We start from the raw sequence: 22,590 nt of genomic DNA on the forward strand, positions 1-22,590 counted from the left end.
ACGATAAGTGCAAGACGTCATGCTGCTCTCTGCTTGTTTGGACAGCAGTCTCAGGACATGAGTTTAGTTAAGCCTTGCGTGGAATTTCTGAGTCGGCTCCTTCCTTGCAATGAATAAATGTCCTGATCAATGATTTTACCACCAGGTGTCGAGTACATCTGCTTCCATTGGTCAATTCCTTGACCCAGGTGTCCCCGACTCAGCTGCTAATTGCTGCTAATTGTTATTTCAACCCTCTAATTGCCACACCTTCGTAACAGTGTTTGCCACTGTAATTAAGTTATTCGGAATTAAAAATCCCCTCCCACACGGTGATTAGATTTATTTTGTTTTCCTGCTGTATTATTTGCCTTGCGGCACTGAAACCAGACACGTTGTTTGTCTGTGTTGTCAGATAGACCATACCCTGCCAGCCGCACTGCCAGCCGCACATTAAGAAGAATTCCCTTTTCCATCACATATCTAACCGCCTCTGCGGAGAAGATAAAGGATGACATTGCAGATTAAAGATAATGAAGGGCTTTCCGGTGACTCATCCCAGGACTCCTGTACCACCTCTTCCTCGGCTCTCTCCTCCTGTCCCTGGTTTCTACATCGATGCCGAACAGAAAAGCTTATTTCTCATGCCCAGTCTTCCCCGATCACTCTTTTCTCCCTCTCTCTCTTCTCCCCCCAGCATCCCACTCCTTGTGTCGCCTGCTCCATCGAGTCCTCCCTCACTCCTTTTCTCATCCCCCTCCTTAAGCCTGGTGGTGGTCTGTCTCCGCAGGATAAACACTTTCAAATGGGTGCAGAGTGACTCATCACTTGAGGTCACTGTTAATGCATACCAATAGTAGTGGGGCCAGATGGCTGGTGACCGGACATTGAGGATAACACAAGGGCAACCAAACCAGGAGACGCCTTTTTCACTGCTTTTTCTGCAGATATTCAGTGCTTTTCCATGATGGTATCAATTCAAATCTTGCTTTAGTCGGACTATGCTATCTTTTGGGGCAGCTGCTGTTATCCTAATATACATGGCAGAGATGAATCGAATCATTGGCCGAAAGCATGTCATATCCAATACGTCAGGTGGCGCTGTTTTCATTACAACTGGTGGTGATACGGCCATCTCCGCTTGACCTCTTCACCACTACCAACAACAACATTTCGAGAAAGATGGCAAACGGAGAGCAAGGTGAAGCTACATCCGTCAACTATTCGTGTATGATGTTGAAAGTACAGCGAATGCAAATGCCGCTAATGGCTGATTTGATAATGGAGAGAACCCCGCTACCATCGGTGGTTGTCGGAGAGCTAGCGAAGAGCAAACAGGGAGCTAGCGGAGACACCCACCGAAGGTAGTATCGGCTTGTAACCCGACTTTTACGGTAAGCAATTTGTTTCTGCCGGCCGGCTCCCGGCAGTGACAACTTATTGTCTCTTTCGACTTCCGGGTCGCGACCTGGAAGGAAGGGAGAGAGGGAGGAGGGATTTCAAGCACAGCGCTACCAACTCTCACGGTTTCGCCGTGTGACACACGGTTTTTCATGTGTTCACACGCCACACAAGCAATATCTCACGTCAAAAAAAAAATCTGAGGCGCGTTGGTTCCTTTTTAAACTCCCCGGTGATCGATGTCGCTAAGGAGCGCATCTGTAAACCTATGCGCTGCACAGACATCCTATTTACCCCAAAGAGACAGTCGCGCGAGAAACTCAGGCGGCGCAGAGCGACTAAGGTATCAGGGCTCTCAAGTGTCACTCATTGAGCGCGACTGTCACTCATTTCGGTCTTAAGTCACAAAGAAGCATAGTCTAGTTCCTAATCCAATTCACCATTTACATGCCGCGATGTCCGAATTGTCAACCGAGCCGGATCGAGTTATCCAGGGGTTTTAATCGGACCGCAATTATTTGAACAAAAGGTGTTTACACGAACGGGATAATTCTATTTCAGTCCGATTAAGCCAGTAACTCGAATGCATGTAACCACAGTCAGTGAGGGGCGATGGATCAGCAACAGAGAAACAAAGTTTAAACTGCTATGAGGTGAGGTATTTATACAGTATAACCGATTGTATTAATTAGATTTAGACCGTAAAACCAGGTTTCCAACTAACATTTTTACTAGTTTGTTCCAGTGGGATCACTGATCTCTACTGATTGTTACTTACCCCTCCTTGAACATAAACGCATAACAGAGACGCATGTATCGTACTGCACACGATCAAGCCATGTCTAGTTTTCTTATTTGAAACCAAATTTCATTACAAATGTGGATATAACAAATCCCATACACAAATCAGCGTGAAGTGGACAATGGGTTTTTCCTCTTCCTTTCACCTTTTAGCCTACATCCAACGCCTGCGCTCAGACCACATCCATCTTCAGCTTTCATTTTGAGCTCAACTACACACCTGTAAGGTTTTGTGACTGCATCTCGCACGGCTGTGCCGCTGTCGCATTGACACAATCTGTCCACAGTGAAAGTATGCACGTCTCTGTGGCAATTCCCACTAAAGTAGGTGTCTCCAGGACAACATTTTGCCGTCATTACTCACACACGCACTCAAGATGAAAACAATATACCAGCCGCAGGCTGTCGAAGCTGGTGATAAAAGGAATATCTGCAGTTTCCGAGCTCCTGCGCTCCCATCCTTTATTAAGTATGCTCGGCAAGCCTGCGTGTTCACATCCTAGACAGCCAGACAGGCAAGTGAAAAAAGTGCAACACTATGCCGCTCCGAAACACGCCTTAAAACGTTTAGTGTTGACAGCTTTTGTGCCTCGGTGGTTCGAAGCGAGCAATAAAAGTGTTGCCGTAACTTCTAACAAAGCCCTCCTCTCTGAGGATTTTCCAAAAGCAGTGAGAGTGCAGCTAATAAACTAATCATAAGTATTTCTTTCTCGCTCTCCAAGACACTCAGTACTCAACAGAAACCAAGTCCGAGCTGAATGAGCCCTGATTAGCTTTGTTTCTTGCTCCTGCGCATTTCATTCTGATTAGATGTTTTCCATTGATTGGATTATTTCACGAGGACAGTTACAGCTTCATGTTACATTACAGTAATTTGATAACTGGGCTACGCGCATCATGGTGAAAAGGTTTTAGTTGAATTCTGGGAAGAGAGTCTCAAACACCACAACATATGTCAGGTATGTTGTACACAGCATTACTATTTGCCTGGTCGAGTGTTGACCATATCCGATGATATCTCTTTTTCTCTGCACTCAGAGAGATGGGCTAACCTTAGTCACGTTACTTGATTTCCAGATGAAGGAAAACAGAAGCAGGCTTCTCATTTCCAGCATCAACTGGCGTGTGTGGTCCGCTGGAGCTAGTTATGCTAAGGTTAGCTTCATTAGTTTAAAATGCGGTTTTCAGCTGACTTTTTAAAAAGTACAAATAAACTCCATTCAGAGCATTAATATATCAGCAAACAACTATTTGCTCTGTAAAGAAATGGCAAAGTAATATGTAAGCAGAGAATGGAGTCACCCTTCTTCTCAGTGTGTTATGTTAACAGACCAAAGCTAACCCTAAACCCAGGCAAAACGTTAGCATCATGATATAAGTCTGTATTGCTGTGTAGAGTTCCCATCCATTATCCGAACCACTCATCCTATTGAGGGTCGTGGGGCACTGGAGCTGATCCCAGTCTTTGACATTGAACGAAGGCAGGAACAGGTCCATCGCAGGGCACGTATACAGACAGGAAGCTGGAGAACCCGGAGGGAGAGACATGCAAACGTCACACAGAAGACCAGGATCCAAACGTGGGCCCTTTTCGCTGTGAGGCGACAGTGCTAGCCGTGACACCACCGTGCTGCCAGCGTAGAGTTTGAGTCAAAATATTATATAATGTATGAAAAGGTCATACGAGTCGACAATAGCACCTATTTTACTCTTCACAGGTCATATACTGGTATGCTCTCATTCTGAAATAGATATTATTCCTGCTGCATCGGCTGGTAAAGGACTGTCATTGGTTTTGAAGCTCGGTACTGCCGAGGTTCTGCGTGGAATTACAAAATGAGCCCATTCATCCCGTTGAGTCCTCATTGTGCATCATTTTCTGTTATGGAAATGATGACTGTGAAGAACGATTGTGTCTTCGATGGTAATGGCTCAATTTCTGGTGTGATTGTTTTTTTTCCAGCAAAAACAAATTACAGAAAATCATTCTGACACCAAACCTAGATTGAGACAAAACAGGCTTTTTTAAATTACGGCCCAGGATTCCCGTGCCTGCTCTCGAGCCCAGCCACCGCCGCTCACGCCGCCACACCTTTCTACCCGTGTTCACCTCTAGGGTGAACTCTGAAATCTACTCTTTCACCGACCTACTTTCTCCGTGTCTGCACCCTAACAAGAGGTTCACGTAGAACGCAAATATTACACGGCAAAAAAGACACTTTTTTGCGCCGAGCAAATTTTCCTGACCTTTGGACACGCAAATATACAGAAGGCTTTAACCAGTCATGTTGTGCATAGTGTGCATATTAAAAATGGATACTATAGTTGTAACATGTCTTACCGTGTTACTCTTTTTTAACCTTGAAAAAGGCACAAAGTACATCCAGATCAAATTATTCCATTCCTTTTCACATTGAAACCCCAAAGACATACGAGTCCAACTTGAATCAGTTTTACTAGCCAAGTGTGAAGACTATCCATATCTCAGTTTGGTTGGCTGGTGTTCCTGAGTGCAACTTATCTGGAAGACTTTTTATTTGTTTAACATACAATTAACCTCACAAACAATGTAGAATAAAATGCTCCTCGGCTTTAGTTCCTAGCAGGAACTAAATCACAAAAAAGTGTAAATGTGGAATATCCAAAACTGTCTCAAGGCAGTTTGTAAAATAGCCACGAAATGCAAAATATTGGTTTTGTGTACAGGAAGTGTTTTTTTGTGTGTCTCTGCATGACTTTTGGGACGACGTTACGTTGCAACAAAGTCTTGTGGTTGAAAGTCCTGTTTGTTGGACCCGTCCGCCGCTCCACCCGTGTGCTGTACGTGTTGTGTATCAATATTACGCAACTTGATCTGACCGTTGCATCGTCACATGGATGCATTTCATTTGTAAATCCACCACAAGAAAAGATCCCAATTGTCTTGCATTGGAATTTCCTTCGTTGAGCTTATTACATTATTAAACTAACTGACATTTAAAGCGGAGACAGTCACACTGCCAGGGGGATATCAAAGCCATTATCTTTCAGGAAACCTGGTCCAACATTATTGAGTCGATACACTTTAGATTTTATTTGATTTTGGAAAGGAGCTCATTAAGCTGAAAGGCAGAGAGGTGCTGTGGTGATGACGTCATCTAATGACAAATTATACAGCTGTTCCTGTTGCTTTGTGTCAAAAAAAACAACTTTGGTTTGTTTGAAAGTCCTGTTTGCGGACTCAACCACCTCTCTGCTTGCCGTATGTGATCTTTACCGATATGTGATACTACGTCACTTGATCTGACTGATGCATTTAATTTGTGTGTCCACCGCGAATGTTTTTCATCCAGAGTGACACAAAAAGAAAAAACAGACAATGTCCCGGATCACAAAACCACTCCATTACATTTTGTGACTACCCTGCGAGCTGCCGTGGTACGGGGCCGTGATATCACCTCACCGCGGTTACAATTCCAAAAAAAGTAGAGACGAACACACCTGGGTCCGCCACACAAAACCTCTCTCTCCATTCAGACTCTCCATTATGTCGAGCTGATCGCATCTACGGACAAATTAAATGGAAAATCTGCTGTCAGAGCGCTTGCCAGGTGCGTCATTATGCTGCCGACGGCTCTCAATCACTGCTAAATGCATTCTCTCACATCGAGCGTTGATGGGAGAGAGAGAGAGAGAGAGAGAGAGAGAGAGAGAGAGAGAGAGAGAGAGAGAGAGAGAGAGAGAGAGAGAGAGAGATGAGGGGATTTTTCTCCATCAACCTTTCACGATACGTAGAGAAATCCACGGGGATCCATGCTGTACCTGCTCTCTCCATGGCTGTAAGGAATCAATCACGTCCCCTCCCTCACGCTGGAGGCGGTCATGTTGTGAGCGTGGGCGAGTGTCAAATGACCTGCCCGGCAAAGTATTCATCGACAGGTGACATTTCAGAAACTTTTCCCCCCTCATTCGTCTTCATTTCCTCTTCCTCTCGCCATCTTATCAGAGATCAATAACGCCATGAGGATATGAAGGTTTTTAGATTCAATTTTGTTTTCCCCAAAGTCCTTGATTGATACCTTCTTACATTGCCACCGTCAGATACACAGATTAGAGCCATGAGGAGAGAGAGAGCTGTTGATGACAGTGTCTCTCTCTCTCTCTCTTACACACAGTTCCTTAGAGGATTAGTGGTGCGCTTGATCCAGTTTCAAACTGGATGCGTACTTATTTAATGAAGCAGCACTGATTTTTAGCTTTAGATTTACTTTTAAAAGACGTGTTGCCTGCCACTACAAAAGCAGCCGAGTGGCTTTCAATTCACCTGTAAGACAGATCTCCTCTGCATGTCTGGATTGTGGCCACGGCAAATACTTTCCTTTTCATTGGCTGGCAGGTGTCCACTAAAATCATCCGTCTAGACACCTCAAACATAGCTTTGGGGCGTTTTATGAACACTCTTAATCCCATGGCAGTGCCGCCTCTTTACATGATTAAAATAACTGACATTTAAAGCAAAGATAGTCACTCTGCCAGGGGGATAAGCAGTCCATCATCTTCCAAGAAACCTCATCCACATCATTGTGAAAGATACAGTTTGGATTTACATATTTGACAGGTAATCCCAGATTGTCGGACAGTGCTGTTCTGTGACTGATTTCAAAACTGGAGCGCTCGGCTCACACACACGGGTACACAACGACGAGAGCAGGGGAGTACGTCAGTGCGAGGGGGAACACAGGTGTAGGCCGTTAACAATCAGGGACACGTGGGCGTGGCTGAGGGCAGGTGAAGGGAATGAAACAATCAGGAGACACACGCGCACAATCAGGGGGCAGGAAGTGCAGAGACACAGAGGAAACAAGAGACAAAACTACACAATAAAACAGGAAGCCACCCAACACCATGACACTTGAATTGATTTGTATATGTCATCTGTGGGCGGGGCAACGTTTTGATATCGGAAGCGTTCTGGTTTCCGTTGTTGTCGTAGTATTATTGACCAAAGAAAGAAAGAACAAAACAAGCAAACAAAGACGGAGTGAGGTTGGGCCTCGATCGTGATTGTTGGATCACAATCCCGCAGTAGCGGGCTGTGGTTATGGTCACTATGTAAGCTGTTTAGTTCAACAGCTGAATGTCAATACTCTGCCTCTTCCCTGTGTGTGTGTGTGTGTGTGTGTGTGTGTGTGTGTGTGTGTGTGTACCATGAATAAACAGTGTCCCATAAGCAGGCAGGGTGAATTGTTTGTGCTCAGTGTCGGGTCGTGACGTGCTGGCTGCTCTCTCTATATTGTGCAGCGTAAAACAGTTAAACACCACTAAAACATTTGTCCGTCATTTGTCCGCAGAGGCTCAATCGTGGTCACACCGGTGACCGATGGATTCACAGATATTGTATGTGTACTGTAATATAACCTCTCTCATGGCGGGGGAGGGGTGCCTTTGCAGGATGACCTCTAAGGACGACCCTTTGTCACCACCTGCCAATATGCAAAGGCCATTATTGTCAGGGCTTGAGATTAACAATCTATGCTGATCATTTACGAGGCACAGCCCAATGCAATATAAAAAAAACAAAACATGATTTGCATTCTTGGCAAACATACTCGATGTAGATTTAACGTGGTTTGGCTTTATTAGCAGTTTTTTTTTCTCCTGTAAGTCGGGTTTAATATACATCACAGAAACAACAAGGAACAAAACAACAGAAGGGATCCTGCAGGCTTTCTGCAGTGCAGATCAATGTCATTGATTATTTTAAACGGTCAGTATCCGTCACTCACCTCACACACAGAGGCACGCGGGGCTAAAAACAGGAGTTGCCCTCGGCCGGCTTACGGGTCACGTCTCAGGCTTCCTGTCACGATGCGACTGACAGTCATCGGATCTGTAGAAGAGCAGCAGCAACACCACACAGTTCTCACCCCGACAACATTGAGTCCAATTCCCATTCAATGCCAACAAAAGGCAACACGGTCACGCTGAGGCTGTGATTTTGGAAGCAAACTACATTTCTTTGCATTGCACAATGTACATTTGGGATTGGGATTAGCTAACTTTGGTGGACGGCGGTCGAATAGTTTAGCATTTTGCAAAATAGGCTTTCTCATCAGTGAGATGAGCAGATCCATGTCAAACTCCGGCCCGTGCGCTAAGTACAGTGGAGTCAACACGTTGCTAGCCTAGCTTAGCATAAAGACAGGCGGTTGATGGAAACAGCCATACCTTCCTGTCTGCCTCGCTAACAAGCCGAAAACCAAACCGCGACACGTCGGAGCAAAACTTGACAGCTACGCGTCCCCAGCAGACACGGAGCAGATTTGGGGTTTTTTGTTTTTGGGGTTTCTGTCCACCCAACAAACGCACATCCAATATTTACTGTTTTTGCTTTTGAACAGTCACATTTGTATACTTTTTCGACAAAGACTGATGCTGCTTGAGATTGAGAACAAAAGGCCAATTTTGATCTCATCATTTTACTCTTGGACAAAATGCAAATGATGATAAAAAAGTACATTTGATAAAAAAATAAATAAAAATGGTGGATTTTCCACTGCTTGTTTTCTTGGGAGGGAAAGCACTCAGAGAAAACACCTAGACAGCTTGTATTATTCAGACTATTGTGTGGGCGCATAGAGGCGGAGAGACAATGGCATCTCATATTGGTTGCTGTCGTTCTGCAGTGCTTTTTCTTTTTTTAAGGCCCATGTAATCATGTTACAGCTCAATATCCCCGGCAACATCCTCGCTTGTTTTCATAGAAACTAACATAAAGTGAAAAATTAAGGTAAGGCTCTTAACTCATCCAGTATTTCTGCACTTCACTTCTGGTTGCCAAAGGAAACCCGCACTCCTCATCTCCTCCTGTGACGCAGGGTTCTTAACAAATGAGCAGTGGAAAGTTACACAATGGGTTTGTTCTTGCAGCAGCTCACAGAACAAATAGGTGAGCAATTCAGTGTCAAATCTGCACACCTATGATGTTACTGTGTAGCTTTGGACATGCTGGAGGGTCAACTACGTTGTCTTCTTCCTTTGGATGGAGCCAGACTGCAGCCGTCGTCTTTGCTCATCCTCTTGTGTTCGTGGCTGAGCTCACCACCTCCTGGCTAGCTTCAGAGGGTTGTGTTCAAAATAATAGCAGTCCCACATCATAAGCGAGATAAATCACTGTCAATATCAATATCAACGTCTACACTGCAAGTAAGTTTCTCGAAGGTTCAGTAAAGGTATGGAAAACCAACAGACCCGACAGGCACGACGTGCAAGCTGCTGATTCTATGAAACTGAATCATTTACTGAAAGGGGCGAGTTAAAAAAAAAATAGCAGTGCCGAGTTCAATTAGTGAGGTTATTGATTCTGTGAACAAAATAGGTGTTGAACAGGTGGCCGTTATTCAAGGGTCAAGGCAACTGACGCTGCAAACGCTGGCTGTGCGTTTGCCCTTGAAAAACAGCGTGAAATGGGTCGTTCAAGACACTGTTCAGAAGAAGAACGTTCTTTGATTAGGAAATTAATATAAGAGGGGAAAATCTATAAAGAAGTGCAGAAAATGATAGGCTGTTCAGCTAAAATGATATCAAACGCTTTAAAATTGCAGACAAAACCAGAAAGGCGAGGAAGAAAAAGAAAAACGACTTTTGGAATGGATGGCAAAATAACCAAAATGGCAAAGGCTCAGCCAATGATCAGCTCCAGGAGGATCAAAGAAGATCTGAGATGGCCTGTGAGTACTGTAACAATCAGACGACGTCTATGTGAAGCCAAGCTACCAGCAAGAAGCCCCCGCAAAGTCCCATTGTCAGAATAAAGACATGTGCTGAAGCGGATACAATATGCCAGAGAACACAGTGACTGGCCGAAGAAGAAATGGCGTAATATTTTGTGGACTAATGAGCGTAAGATTGTTCTTTTGGGGTCTGAGGGCCACAAACAGTTTGTCGGACGTCCTGCAAACAATGAATTCAAGTCACAGTACACAGTGAAAACGGTGAAGCATGGGCGTGCAGCGTCATGATATGGGGATGTTTCTCATACTCTGGTGTTGATCCTATTTATCACACACCAGGGTTCATGGATCAGTTTGAGTACATCAAAATACTGGAAGGAGTCATTGAAATGGGTGTTTCAACAAGACAATGACCCCAAACACACCAGCAAGCAAGCAAAATCATGTCAACACCGCTATTTTGTTGAACATTATATTTGACTTTCTGCAAAATATTATGAAATTCAATTACTTTTTCAATTTGTTTTGCTTTTAAATAGAATGAGCAGTGTCCCCAATGCATTTGTGTTCATTAAAGTACAATTTATTCGAAGACTTCTGAGGTTTACTCACCTTTTCAAACACACTGCTATTATTATGAACATAACTGTATTTATGGAGACCGGCTACGAGAGCGGGGCGGGCCTGCTCGTGTAACACCAATAACAGCAGTTTCAATGTCCAACTGCGAGAGCGGCCGCTGGGCTCAGAGCGTTCCCAAGCTCTGCAAGAGAGTGCATCTGCAATAAATGTTACGTCGTACACTACAGCCAACAACTGTGGCGGTGAACACAGCAGTGGACTCCGTATTGTGCGTTCAGAGGTCAGCCAGCGACGGTGAACGTTATCTTTGAGGAGTGGAACGTAGAAACCGGTTTCACTTCTGGAGAATCTCGTTTATGGCCTTTTTATCTGCTCATCTTGTTTTTCAAGAGGAACTACTACTCTTGGTGAGAGACGACTGCAATGAAAGGCCAGCGAGAGAGCAAACCGGCTGTGATTGGAACAGAAACACTTATAGCTCACATTCAGAGTGTTTTTACAGGGATTCTGACACACACACACACACACACACACACACACACACACACACTTTTTTCTGCTGCCTAATTTTGAAAAAAGGAAAAAGAATGCAAGGCTGAAACGATGCGAGAGGAGTCCGGGACATGGGCGCACATGGGAGTGAGACGCTCCGTAAATAAAACATCATTGCGTGAACAGTTCCCATAGGAGTGAGGCGGAGCTGACGGATGAAAGCGCAGAGGAGTACATGTATGCGTCTACATGTGGTTAAGGAAGCAGTCGACCTAAGTGAATCACAAAAGAAGACAATGGTGTCGGTCAGCACTTACATTTTTTTATTCGTTGTATACATACAGCAGTAATTTTCATTGAATAAATACTATTGAATAAATTATTGCAGAGTGCAAAATATATCTTCCACCAAAATATAGCCTGAGTGTATCACAGGAAGAGGTTTTTTTTTTGGACAGAATCCTTATTATCATCGAGGATCGTCATCACATGCTTTGGAACAACAGCGTCATACAACCACTACATTTCATTCGGTTAGAAGTGCATAGATACCAACGTGCGACAGTGAAGTGTTATTTATTCCCTGAAGGAGAAAAGGAGGCGTTTTCAGGAAATAGAGAGAAAGAGAGAGAGAGAGAGAGATTTGGACAAAAACATTTTTCAATAAATAAACGTGCAGCATCTTGATTCAGTCTAAGACAGAATAATAATTGAAATAAGAGGAACATATCGAGGCCGTGACAGATGGTCAACAGAAGGAGCTGACAGCTGTTGAATTTAACAGCGTCATCTTGGCCTGGGTGTTACATCTGTGAGTTTTAAATATATATATATATATATTTATATATTATACAGCTTCATATTTGATCTATGAGAGGAGAACGAGAGAAGCGACAGCGACATCTACTGGCCGTTTGGCAGAGCTGCATTCATGTACGATAGGAGCGCGAGGAAAGACCCAGCAAACACTTCAAGAGGTAGTTCAATTAGAACCAACGCCATTCCTGGCAGTAATAGGAAGAACACCTCGAGTGGGAGTCCGACGAGTCCACATACGGTTCAGGTGATGCGTGGATAAACCAGGAGGACCACTGGTGACAGTTAACTGAGAACAACGAGGCGCTCAACTTCGACTTCAGAGAGGCGACATTCCCCCATTGCATAGCTCGCTTGACAGGATTGTCATGTCAACAAAACAGAGTACAGATAATTTAGAAGACACAATGAACAAGAACTGTTATCTACCCGGTGCAAATGTGCCAAATTAAGAGCGGGTAATCCCTAAACATATGCACTTCCAAATGATTGCACCTCTCTCATTGTGCAAAACACTGCTTTCTATGAGATGCAGAGGCTCGGGCTCCCAGGAGACTGAGGGGACATTTAGGATCCGTACGAAAAGATTACATCATCCTATTAGAGGGCATTGGTGAACTGCAGGGAAGCCTTTTCTGCATGGCCACACACAGCAAGTAGAACAATAACAGGGTCTGCTTCTTATTGACTTAGACTGACGCAACCAGGATCAAATTACACAGATCATTTTTGGTAATTAAGACACTTAGAATACTACATAGGTGATCGATCTATTGATAAGTGCACAACGAGGCGACAAAGGCAATGCTCTTTTTGTTTTTTTTCTTTTCATTTCTAATTCATGTCCCCATTCTTATGCTCCTGGTCGGGATCTTGCGCCAGGCTGGCAAGGGAGCAGACTCGACCCTGATGGTAGTTCTCCCCGCCGGGCTCGCCCGCCCGGGCGCCCCGCCTCTCCTTCGTCCTCTTGGCGCCGTTCTTCCGATCGAAGTCTGCGGTGATCTCGGCCAGCGTCTTGCCCTTCGTCTCCGGCAAGGTGAGCCCCAGGAACGCGGCGGACACCAGGCACACGGCCAAGAACGGCAGGAAGCAGAAGTTCCCCAGGCCCTTGACGATGAAGGGGAACAGCATCCCCACCAGGAACAGGCTGATCCACATGCACGAGCCGGCCATCATGTACGCCGCCGGCCGGGCCGTCTGGTCGAAGATCTCCGCCGGCAGGATGCCCGTCACCCCCGCGGGGCCCAGGCCGAAGCTGAGTATGTAGGCGAACACGCACGCCATGCTGAGGTAGGCCATGGAGGCCACCCCGCGGCTCTGGAGGATCAGGGCCACGGTGAAGACCACGGACCAGCAGGACATGAGGCCGTACCCGCCCACGAGGAGGTACCTGCGGCCCACGCGCTCGATCAGCAGATTACTCAGTATCGACGCCGTCAGCTCGGACGCCCCCGTGCCTATTGTGATGTATTGGATTTTCTCTGGAGGGATCCCCGCGGCGAGAAAGATGTAGTAAGCGTAGAAGTAGATGGAGTCATTGCCGCAGAGCATCATGGCGCTGCTGGCCGTCATGACTGTTCTGAGCTGGGGCCGCAGGCCGGGGTCCTTAAACAGATCCCAGGGCGTCTTGGCGGACGCTCCGGGCTTTGAGGCCGCCGCCGTTTGCTGCTCCTGCTCCTGCAGCATCTCCTCCATCTCCGAGACCGGAGCCTCTCCGCCCCGGAGCCTCCCGAGCGCCCGGACACACGCCTCCCTGTCTCCCCGGTCGATGAGGAGGTATCTGGGGCTCTCGGGGAACCAGGGCAAGGTGAGCAGCTGGATCAGGCCCGGCAAGGCGTTGCTGGCCAGCAGGTAGGGCCAGAGGGGCTCGGCGCCCAGGATCTCAGTGAGTCCCACGACCTGACCCAGGAAGATCCCGAATGCAGTGAAGACGGCGGAGGAGAAAGCCACGGCGCCCCGCAGGTGCTTGGGGGCGCTCTCCCCGAAGTACATCGGCTGGACGTTCATGCTGACGCCAGAGTTCACCCCCACCAGGAAACGGGCCAGGAGGATCATCTCGAAGGATCTCGCCACCTGGCACGTGAGCGTGAACACGGCGCCCACAAACAGGAAGGAGTTGTTCAGGAGCAGCGAGTTCTTCCGGCCGAAGCGCACCGACAGGGGCCCCGCAAGCAGGGCCCCGATCAGACCGCCCAGCGAGAAGGCCGAGACGATGAGAGTCCACACGAGTGTCACCTGGGGGGCCTCCAGGCCCACGCCCCAGCGCTCCACGTAGGTCTCGTTGATGAACCTCTGGATGTAGCTGGTGGGAGCGTTGATGATGGAGATGTTGTAGCCGTACTGGAAGGTGCCCCCGATGGCCGCAGAGCACACCGTCAACGCGAGGGTCCAGCTGGCCCCGGCGGGTTTGCTGGTCTCCTCCGGCTCGCACGAGGAGTCCATCTGAGGCATCGCGGTCTCGGAGGAGACGGAAGCGCGTGTGCCCTTTCCTCCGTGTCCTCCTGCATTCAAGCGCGACCGTTGTCAAACGCGACCGACGTCTTACGGCAATGGATCATTTTCTGGTTTAATCATTACACGCGGCAGGTGGAAGGCGTATTGGCCGTAAACTTACCGAGCAAACGATGTTGCTGCCTTGCGGGTAAAAAGCCGGTTTCTGAATTTACATAACACCTCGTATGCCCTCGACAGGCAATAACCTGCCAACTACCTCCAGCAACAGCCATTCACACTGCAACACTGAACCAATGAAACAGGTTGACCGGTCATTTTATAGGATTGTGACCACGTCCACTACTGCCATTAAGCTTAAAGTGGGGATGACGAGGGTCACACAATTCCCCGAAATAGTCAATATTACCCTGTCAGCCTGCGTTGAGGGAAAACAGGAATCACGGTGGCGCACGTCTACAGTCTTTTGATTGGTTTACGTCGGCCCTAGCGTTCTACGTCATCTCTGTGCGACTGTAACTATCGCGAGTGGCGGGCAGGCTAAATTATGTGAGTAAACGCTACCACTTCACGCTGCTTCCTTGTAAAATGTGTGTGCACAGACAATAGATAGAAACGCAATAACATCAGAGTCGCGCTCAGTAAAATATCTAGTTGTTTTTTTTACACTTGTGTTTTATTATCGCCGCTACATAATGAAGCCGATGTTAGCTCACGAGCTAACGCTAACACGGTGGCAAGTGTTTGGTGAGCTCACGCAAGGATCGCTGATACAACGGAGGCTTTTGTTTCCTCTCAGATTGATTGTAGTCAGGTCGCGTTTGTCTTGCGAGAAACAACAAGGAAGACAATTCACAGATGCATCGTCAAATTCAGATCCTCCGTCGCTGTATTTGTTGGTCAAAGTGACGCATTTACGTTTAATCTCCCTTATGGATTCATTCATTCATATATATCCATTAGTCGTTTTGAGCAGCAATGGACAATTAACATTAGCAACCAGTACTTAAATGTCTTCTGATATATGTATGTGTGTGTGTGTATGTATATATATATATATATATATATATATATATATATATATATATATATATATATATATATATATATATATAATTGTTTTAACCCACTTTTTATGAGTAAGCTCAGATGTAAACATTGTGAAATGTAATGCCAGTTTGAAAGTTCCAATGTGAAACGCATCAGTTGTGCATGTTGTCAGAAGTCACATCTACGCTCTTCTCCGCCTGCAGGGCGCCATCACCGACCAAGAGGAAGGAGGACGACAAGAGCAAGCAGCGAGTGAAGGAGAAGTCGGGAGCTACAAAAGAAGGAGCCGACAAAGACCGGGGCCGAGACAAGAACCGCACGCGACGCGGTGCTTCCAGTGGCAGCAGCAGGTCAGAGGCCGTGAAATGACGCTCAAGTTCTTCTAAGTTACAAATGGTTTCAGTCTTTTGATCCCAAATTTTGCTCTTGTGTAGCTCCAGCAGCAGCTCAGGCTCCAGCTCCGGCTCCTCCAGCGGCTCCAGCTCCTCTGCCTCCAGCCACTCTGGCTCATCCCGCTCCTCTTCCTCCTCATCGTCCTCCTCACCGAGCCCAAGCCGCCAGCGCCACAACAACAGAAGGCGCTCCCGCTCAAAGTAATGAATGAGTCACTTTGCGTTCTCTTTTTTTTTTTTTACGAAGCAAGTAGTGAGTCTTGTGAAATAGATTTCTGTGCAACTGATGTCAGCATGAATCTCTCGCACTGCAGTCAGGGAGCACATAGAGCATTTTTATTAATGACTACTATAGCAACTGAAATATAAATGTCTCTCTAGGTCAAAATCAGCTAAGAAGGATGACAGGGATCGCCGGCGTAGGAGCCCCACACCCAAACCCACCAAGGTCTACCTGGGCCGGCTGACCAGGAATGTTATCAAGGTGAAATTTTTTTATATCTTTTTCAAGTCGTTGCATGATCCCTACAGAATTTTATTTGAATTTTTGCATCAGTGCAAAAGGCAACAACAAGCCCTAAACTAATCTCTAGTGTTTGGAAACTGTACTTTTCCTCACAAATAGTAAAACAAACTGATTCTAATATTTAGAATACTTTGCTTTTGTTGCTTGCAGTAACGTCACTTCATGGTTAACTTTTAAGTTGGCAAGAGCTGAGAATTAAGTTATTGTTATTGAAGGGAGCCAACAGGAAACAGCTGGTTACACAGTGGAAGAGAAGGTAAATAGAGAGAATCCATTGTGTGAGGTCTGCAGGCTGTTTCATGAGTAATCATGTAAATGCCTTCATCCGGCTCTAATATTATTGAGCCTGCTCTGAAGTATTCTCATCAACCTTCGCGGATAAATCTTTTTGTTTTTTATATTGTATTTGAATCGTCTTGAAGCTCGCCTTTACCCGCCGTCCCTTCACACGAGGAGCTGCGCTGTGTCAGAATAAGGATCCTGTTTGTGTCCGTGTGACGCGTCTCAACGCGCTCTTTTTTGTTGTTTTAATGAAGGAACACATCATGGAGATCTTCTCCACTTACGGCAAAATCAAGATCGTCGACATGCCCATGAACCGCGTGCTCCCGCACCTGTCCAAAGGATACGCCTACGTGGAGTTCGAGACTTCTGACGAGGCGGAGAAGGCCCTGAAACACATGGATGGAGGTAGGAGGTGGAGGAGCAAAGCATTCTGTCAGAGCACTTCAGTCGGATGCATGATCGGATAATTGTATTTTCAAAATGCTAAACCCGCCGATTTTCTTTCTTTTCTTCCTTCCATTAGGTCAGATTGACGGCCAGGAGATCACTGTCACAGCTGTTCTGACTCCCACGGTGCGTCCTCCCCCCCGCCGGCTGTCTCCTCCCCGCAGGATGCCCCCGCCGCCGCCGATGTGGCGACGCACTCCGCCCCGCATGAGGAGGAGGTAAGCGGCATGTCCCACGAGCGCACCGCTGCAATAAAATGATGCAGATTATCACTCGCCTGCTGCTGTGGATATTGTACTCCAGCCTCCGTGACATTTAGACTATAATATATGTCAAATATATTTTACCCCTTTCTCTCTCTCTCGCTCTCTCTCTTTCTCCTAGGTCTCGGTCTCCACGGCGACGCTCTCCGGTCCGGCGCAGGTCTCGTTCGCCTGGCCGCCGGCGTCACCGCTCGCGCTCTAGTTCCAACTCGTCCCGCTAGTGAAAAAGCCCCCCGCCCTCTTCCTCCTTCCTCCTCCCCTCTGGATCTGCTCCTCTGCTGTGTCCTCGGTGTGTCGACGCGGTTCATCGTGAACCATTTCATGATGAGAGCACGGACACCAAAACAAAAAAATTGGATGGAGAGAAACGCTCAAACGTGTCACAGCAACCTGCCCTCATGGTGTCGTGCGTCCTCATCACTCAACCAGTGAGATGACTGACTCTACAATCCTAAAAATAAAATATCCTGCAGTACGATATGGCAATCACTTTAGTCTTAACCACATCCTGTGCCGTCCGCTGCAATACATTTCTCCTGCTAAAGTACAGATTTTAAATGGTGCTACTGGTCCTAATTTTGGTTTGTAAAACCATCCTGACTCTAACCGTCTTCTTCCTTTCGCGAGTGATTCTCCAGCGTAACTCCTAGTCGATAATGAGGGCAGCTATTCAAGTGAAATACCAGTTGGCACCGTGCGTCTGCTTCAATAGAAAACATACAAAATGACATATAGTCAATATTAGTCAGTACAATGAGGTCAGAAGTTTATTGTGTTGGTTCTATTTGCACCTAATTTTTATGTGTTATGCCGTTACATTCTGATTTAGATGTTTGTGGTTTTAGTTTGACTCGATGTCTGTTTTATTCTCTTAGAAATCTTGTTTTGTCTCGTTGGTTTATGAAGTGACAATAAAGTTCATGTTTTGGACTGTAAAAGAAAGTTCTTGACAGTGACTCCAATACAGTCTGTATGTGTGTATATAGATAGATAGATAGATAGATAGATAGATAGATAGATAGATAGATAGATAGATAGATAGATAGATAGATAGATCTCAGTGTATTACACTCTCTTCCCTTTTTAGGCAGGATTATGAGCTGTTTCCCTCTTTCTCTAAACTATTAGTGTCTCTTATTGCTAAACAGCTTTACAATGTTTCTAACTCTAATTTTGGAGTTTTAATATATTCTATGTACCTGTTCTCTTATGTATTTCAGATTTTATCTACTTAGCAGATTATACGAGCCCGTCAATCAACCTCTCGTGGCGGAATAATGCTCGGGATGAATTGTAATAATACCTCAAATTCTGTCCGGAGCCCAATTCGAATACTGGAGTAAATAATATTCAGTAAAAAGTACAATAGAATATCTGCAAGACAATCCTGTATTTAAATGTTATTTTAGTTTAATTGATGTAAGTGTGAAAAGGGGGAAAATCTTGTACTGGATTCTGTGCTGTATGAGGAGCCAGTGAGGTTGTAGGACTGGGGTCATGTGATCATGGTGCTGGAGCGGGAGAGCAGACAGGCCGCTGACGTTGACACTATTGGACGTCTTTCAGAAGGCTGCGTCGACTACTTCTGTGCTGTTTGGCCTTCAATAGTTGAGTCAATGGACGGCTGGTAATTACTACATTATTCATTTCCATGAATGAGAATTGAATATGATGAATAATCTCAAAACCTTGAATGGAGCTGAAATTCATGAAACTATATTTCTACCTGAGAATCCAATGCTGCAAGTTCAAACCAGAGTTTGATGTTTGACCTTTAGAGTCTCACTAACGTCTCTCACCAGGTTTCATGTCTGCAGCTTTTTAATTAGCGAGCCGTAGAGATGACTGATACAAGTATTTCTCTGAATGCTTCTTAATAGTGTTGACTTTCAGGTTATTTATGTTGGACATAAGCTGCTCTACACAATTCACTTACATTTTATTTTACTTTTATTATCTTTTTAATTGTGTATAAAAATACGAAAGAAATGGTCTTAAGTCCTAAACTTAAATTCCTACTTGAGCCCATTCAGACTGGACGTATGAATGTTCATTTCATCTCACACGTCTGTGATCTTTACACATGAATAAAGCTGCGACTACCTGCAGTTATTCAGAAATACTTAAGTCTTCATTTTTCTGATTCTGAGAAATTATCATATAGTTGGACTAGAAAACTATAAAAGTTAACATTCAACTTGTGGTTCAGCATCTCGCTCACTTGGACATGCGTAAAGGAGGAGTTGGGGATCGAACCATCGAACCCCGAAGCTCTGAACATCGGTAACAGCTAATGGGAATGTCAACACATTTTGCAACTACTTCATTATTTGCAACTTTGGTTTAATTTGAATTGTTTATTAATTCTCTACTTGCATTAAATATTATTTTGAAATGCTTCTTTTCAAATGTCAGTCAAACTTTGTAATGGATTTTTTTTTAATAGTTGGCCTTTAAAAAAAAAAATCTTTGCATGAATTTAAAGTGTCATTTTTTTTGTAATACAATTTGCCATAATGCATAGAAACACATACATTTGAATTAGTGTAATAAAATATGGATGAAATATTTAAATGTTAAAATTAGTACATTACAATATAACAAATATAATTAAACACGCTCCAATGGTTCCAGATCTCTGGCATGTTATTACAGCAGTGAAACACTAGAGAGCAGCAATGCGACAAAACAACTGAACGTGATGCACAAACAACACGACGAGGAAGAAGAAGAAGAAGAAACAGGAAGATGGAGAGAGCAGCTGATGGTGACACATCCTAGGTAGGCTATTATTAAACTGAGGAAACGCAGCAGAAACGGCTCATTTGTCGCCAAAACTAATTTAGAAACCAGGAAACGCGAGATGTGCAGTTTGATATGTAACCGTATATATCGGTGGTGGTTTTCGCTGGAGTCCTTCCTGTTGTGGAGCGACTATTAGCATATACGTGACGGTAACGTTACCGTGAACGGAGAGTAAACACTGTGGCCCCGTGTGCAGGGAGCCTTTTCCGCCCGTCGGTAGTCCGGCATTCATTCAATAACGTCAAAACTCGCAGTTTTACACGTTTTATCTCCCCCATCACGTCACCGTGCTAAGAGACATAAGCTACATTTCAGAAATGTGTGTTATACTTATCGTTTTTTGTAAAAAAAATTCTATATTATTTATATGCCGAATTTTCTAGTAAACCGTAATCATTCATATACAAGCTTATTTTGTGACTTATTGGTTGTATATTTCACTCTACGAGCCATAAACATTAATTTGCGACGCATGCTGAATGGAGTTTGGTGCGGTGGGCTTCTATTGAGCTGATGCATTGCAAGAGTCTTTGTCACTGATGCTCACAGGAGCAATGCCTCCAAGTTGTTGAAGGATGGATGTTAAACTGCTAAAAGGGGTTTTTAAATGGTCACATGTTACATTTTAAATTATTTAACATCAAGGTTTGAGCAATTTGTCAGCCTCGTTCAAGATCCGAGTGAGTTCTGTGCAGCAATTCAGGCTGCAGCTCCAAGACGACGTTGCTGCACATTTTGCAGTAAACATTTGTCATTTTGTCTCTCATCCAGCAGGTTCTATGCTCCAACTAAGGACCTCTGCAGAAGAGTACAGCTGCTGTGAAATTTCCCAGCTCAGACAAGCGGTGTTACAAAACAATGACAGACTCCTCGATGAGATGCTCTGCCAAGAAGTCTACAAGAAAGTCATCAACTGCCGCGGTGGCTGGGGCATCGCCGGCACGCCTCTGCACGCGGCCGTGTCCAAGGGCCACCTCAGCTGCCTGCAGGTTCTGCTAGGCCATGGCGCCCTGGTGGACTGCGTGGACGTCAAGGCTCAGACCCCTCTCTTCGCTGCCGTCCGGGGGAAATACCTGGACTGTGTCCTCGCGCTCCTCGGAGCCGGCGCCAACCCCGACGGCAACGCGTCCAACAACTGCTCCCCCGTCCTCACTGCGGCTCGGGAGGGCGACGTGGAGATACTGCGGGAACTGCTGAGGCGCGGCGCGGAGGTCAACTCCCGCTCCAAGGTCCTGCTCTGGACGTCCCGCGCCAGGGTGTCCAGCGGGCCGCTGTACCTGGCAGCCGTGTACGGACACATGGAGTGTTTCAGACTGCTGCTCCTCTACGGGGCCGACCCGGATTACAACTGCACGGACGCGAGGCTGCTGAGTTCTATCAAGCAGCCCAAGACGGTGCTGGAGATGTGCCTCAGGCACGGCTGCGGCGTGGAGTACATCCAGCTCCTGATCGACTTCGGGGCAAACGTCTACCTCCCCACGCTGATCATCGAGAAGTCCACGAAGCAGAACGAGGCCGTGGAGCTGCTTCTGCAGGAAAGAGGTGTGGCGCAGCGGCTCATCTTGAACAGATGGAAGGTCATCGCAGACCGACTCGAGCAGTTGCACATAATCTCCAGGCTCAGAATAGAATTTCCTGGAAAGGGCAATATAATGTGGTACTTATTGAGGGGGAGTTGTCCAGTGGTAGACTTGGGATTTAAAAAGCAAACCTCAACGCTGTTGCAGTCAGTGCAGCGCAGGTGTGAAACATCTGCATGAATGGAGAATTAAGTTTTCAATGCGAAAGGAATAATGGTTGAATATTTACTGTGTTAAATTAAGCTTTCATCTTAGGGGAGACTCCTGTTTTAGCTTACGCGGTTATTTCTGGGACACTTTCCTTTAACATTATTGGGGAAGTCGGCCGTAAAATCAGACACCTTGGAGAGCACTTGATGATCAGTTTAGAGCCGCAAGACACGTAATGTCGTCTTTCCCTTCAGATCTGATGGGGCGACTGTGGCTCAGTGGTTAGCATGCTAGTTCATATCGTTGTGTTCTTGAGCAAGACACTTAACCCTTAATTGCTCCCCGTGTCTACGGTGTATTGAGCAAAAATGTAAGCCGCTTTGGATGAAAGCGTCTGCTAAATGAAATGTAATGATCCAATAGGGACATTCCCTCGTAGTAGAACTATTTTCCTTTTGTTTAAACCAAAGGGGCAATGACTTTTGTCGTGTTTTCTTCATGTTTCCCTTCCAACTCCTTTTTCCTTCTGTGGTCTCTCCAGGAAATCCAATGGCCTTGACTTCACAGTGCCGACTCGCCGTCCGAAGATACCTCAAAACGATCGACAGGATCCACTGCATCGACCAGCTGGGCATGCCAACCAGTCTCGCTAACTTCTTGAAACACACGCCGGTCCCGGTCCACTGTTCTGTAGCCCAGTGAGCCCGGGGATGTAAATGAATCGCTATTTAACTCTGTGATTGAACGACCTTTTTGTTTTTAGATCTCCGTCTGTTCGTGTGCTGTTCAGTTTCAGACGAAGACATTAAATGTACGGGGGGGTAAAGTGGTGTGCGCCTCTGTTTTATTATTAGCATT

General features: G+C 45.8%; 3 protein-coding genes across 4 annotated transcripts; 2 read left to right on the top strand and 1 right to left on the bottom strand.

The window, feature by feature from the left end:
• Window positions 1-11,322: 11,322 nt before the first annotated feature.
• Window positions 11,323-14,632, bottom strand: LOC137789769 (solute carrier family 2, facilitated glucose transporter member 11). The gene has a single exon (XM_068583550.1). The coding sequence runs from the start codon at window positions 14,232-14,234 to the stop codon at window positions 12,618-12,620; it is 1,617 nt and encodes a 538-aa protein (XP_068439651.1). The 5' UTR covers window positions 14,235-14,632; the 3' UTR covers window positions 11,323-12,617.
• Window positions 14,633-14,732: 100 nt separating this feature from the next.
• LOC137789770 (RNA-binding protein with serine-rich domain 1-like) lies at window positions 14,733-18,140 on the top strand. The gene is made up of 7 exons (XM_068583551.1): window positions 14,733-14,783; window positions 15,488-15,634; window positions 15,719-15,877; window positions 16,058-16,160; window positions 16,739-16,892; window positions 17,011-17,152; window positions 17,319-18,140. Coding segments are annotated over exons 1-7 (807 nt in total). The 5' UTR covers window positions 14,733-14,781; the 3' UTR covers window positions 17,419-18,140.
• Window positions 18,141-19,915: 1,775 nt separating this feature from the next.
• Window positions 19,916-22,561, top strand: LOC137789974 (ankyrin repeat and SOCS box protein 12-like). 2 transcript variants are annotated; one of them, XM_068583870.1, is made up of 3 exons: window positions 19,916-19,978; window positions 20,774-21,544; window positions 22,274-22,561. In XM_068583870.1, exons 2-3 carry the CDS (start codon window positions 20,782-20,784, stop codon window positions 22,432-22,434), a joined length of 924 nt encoding a protein of 307 aa, XP_068439971.1. In that variant the 5' UTR covers window positions 19,916-19,978; window positions 20,774-20,781; the 3' UTR covers window positions 22,435-22,561. The 2 variants fall into 2 exon arrangements, with proteins under 2 accessions (XP_068439971.1, XP_068439973.1); XM_068583872.1 differs by having other exon boundaries at window positions 19,917-19,978; window positions 20,777-21,544.
• The last annotated feature ends 29 nt before the right edge of the window (window positions 22,562-22,590 follow it).

The sequence above is a fragment of the Clinocottus analis genome, unplaced genomic scaffold (genome assembly GCF_023055335.1).
Source record: "Clinocottus analis isolate CAN_PGR_092001 unplaced genomic scaffold, fCliAna1.0.p SCAF_19, whole genome shotgun sequence".
Classification (NCBI taxonomy): domain Eukaryota; kingdom Metazoa; phylum Chordata; class Actinopteri; order Perciformes; family Cottidae; genus Clinocottus; species Clinocottus analis.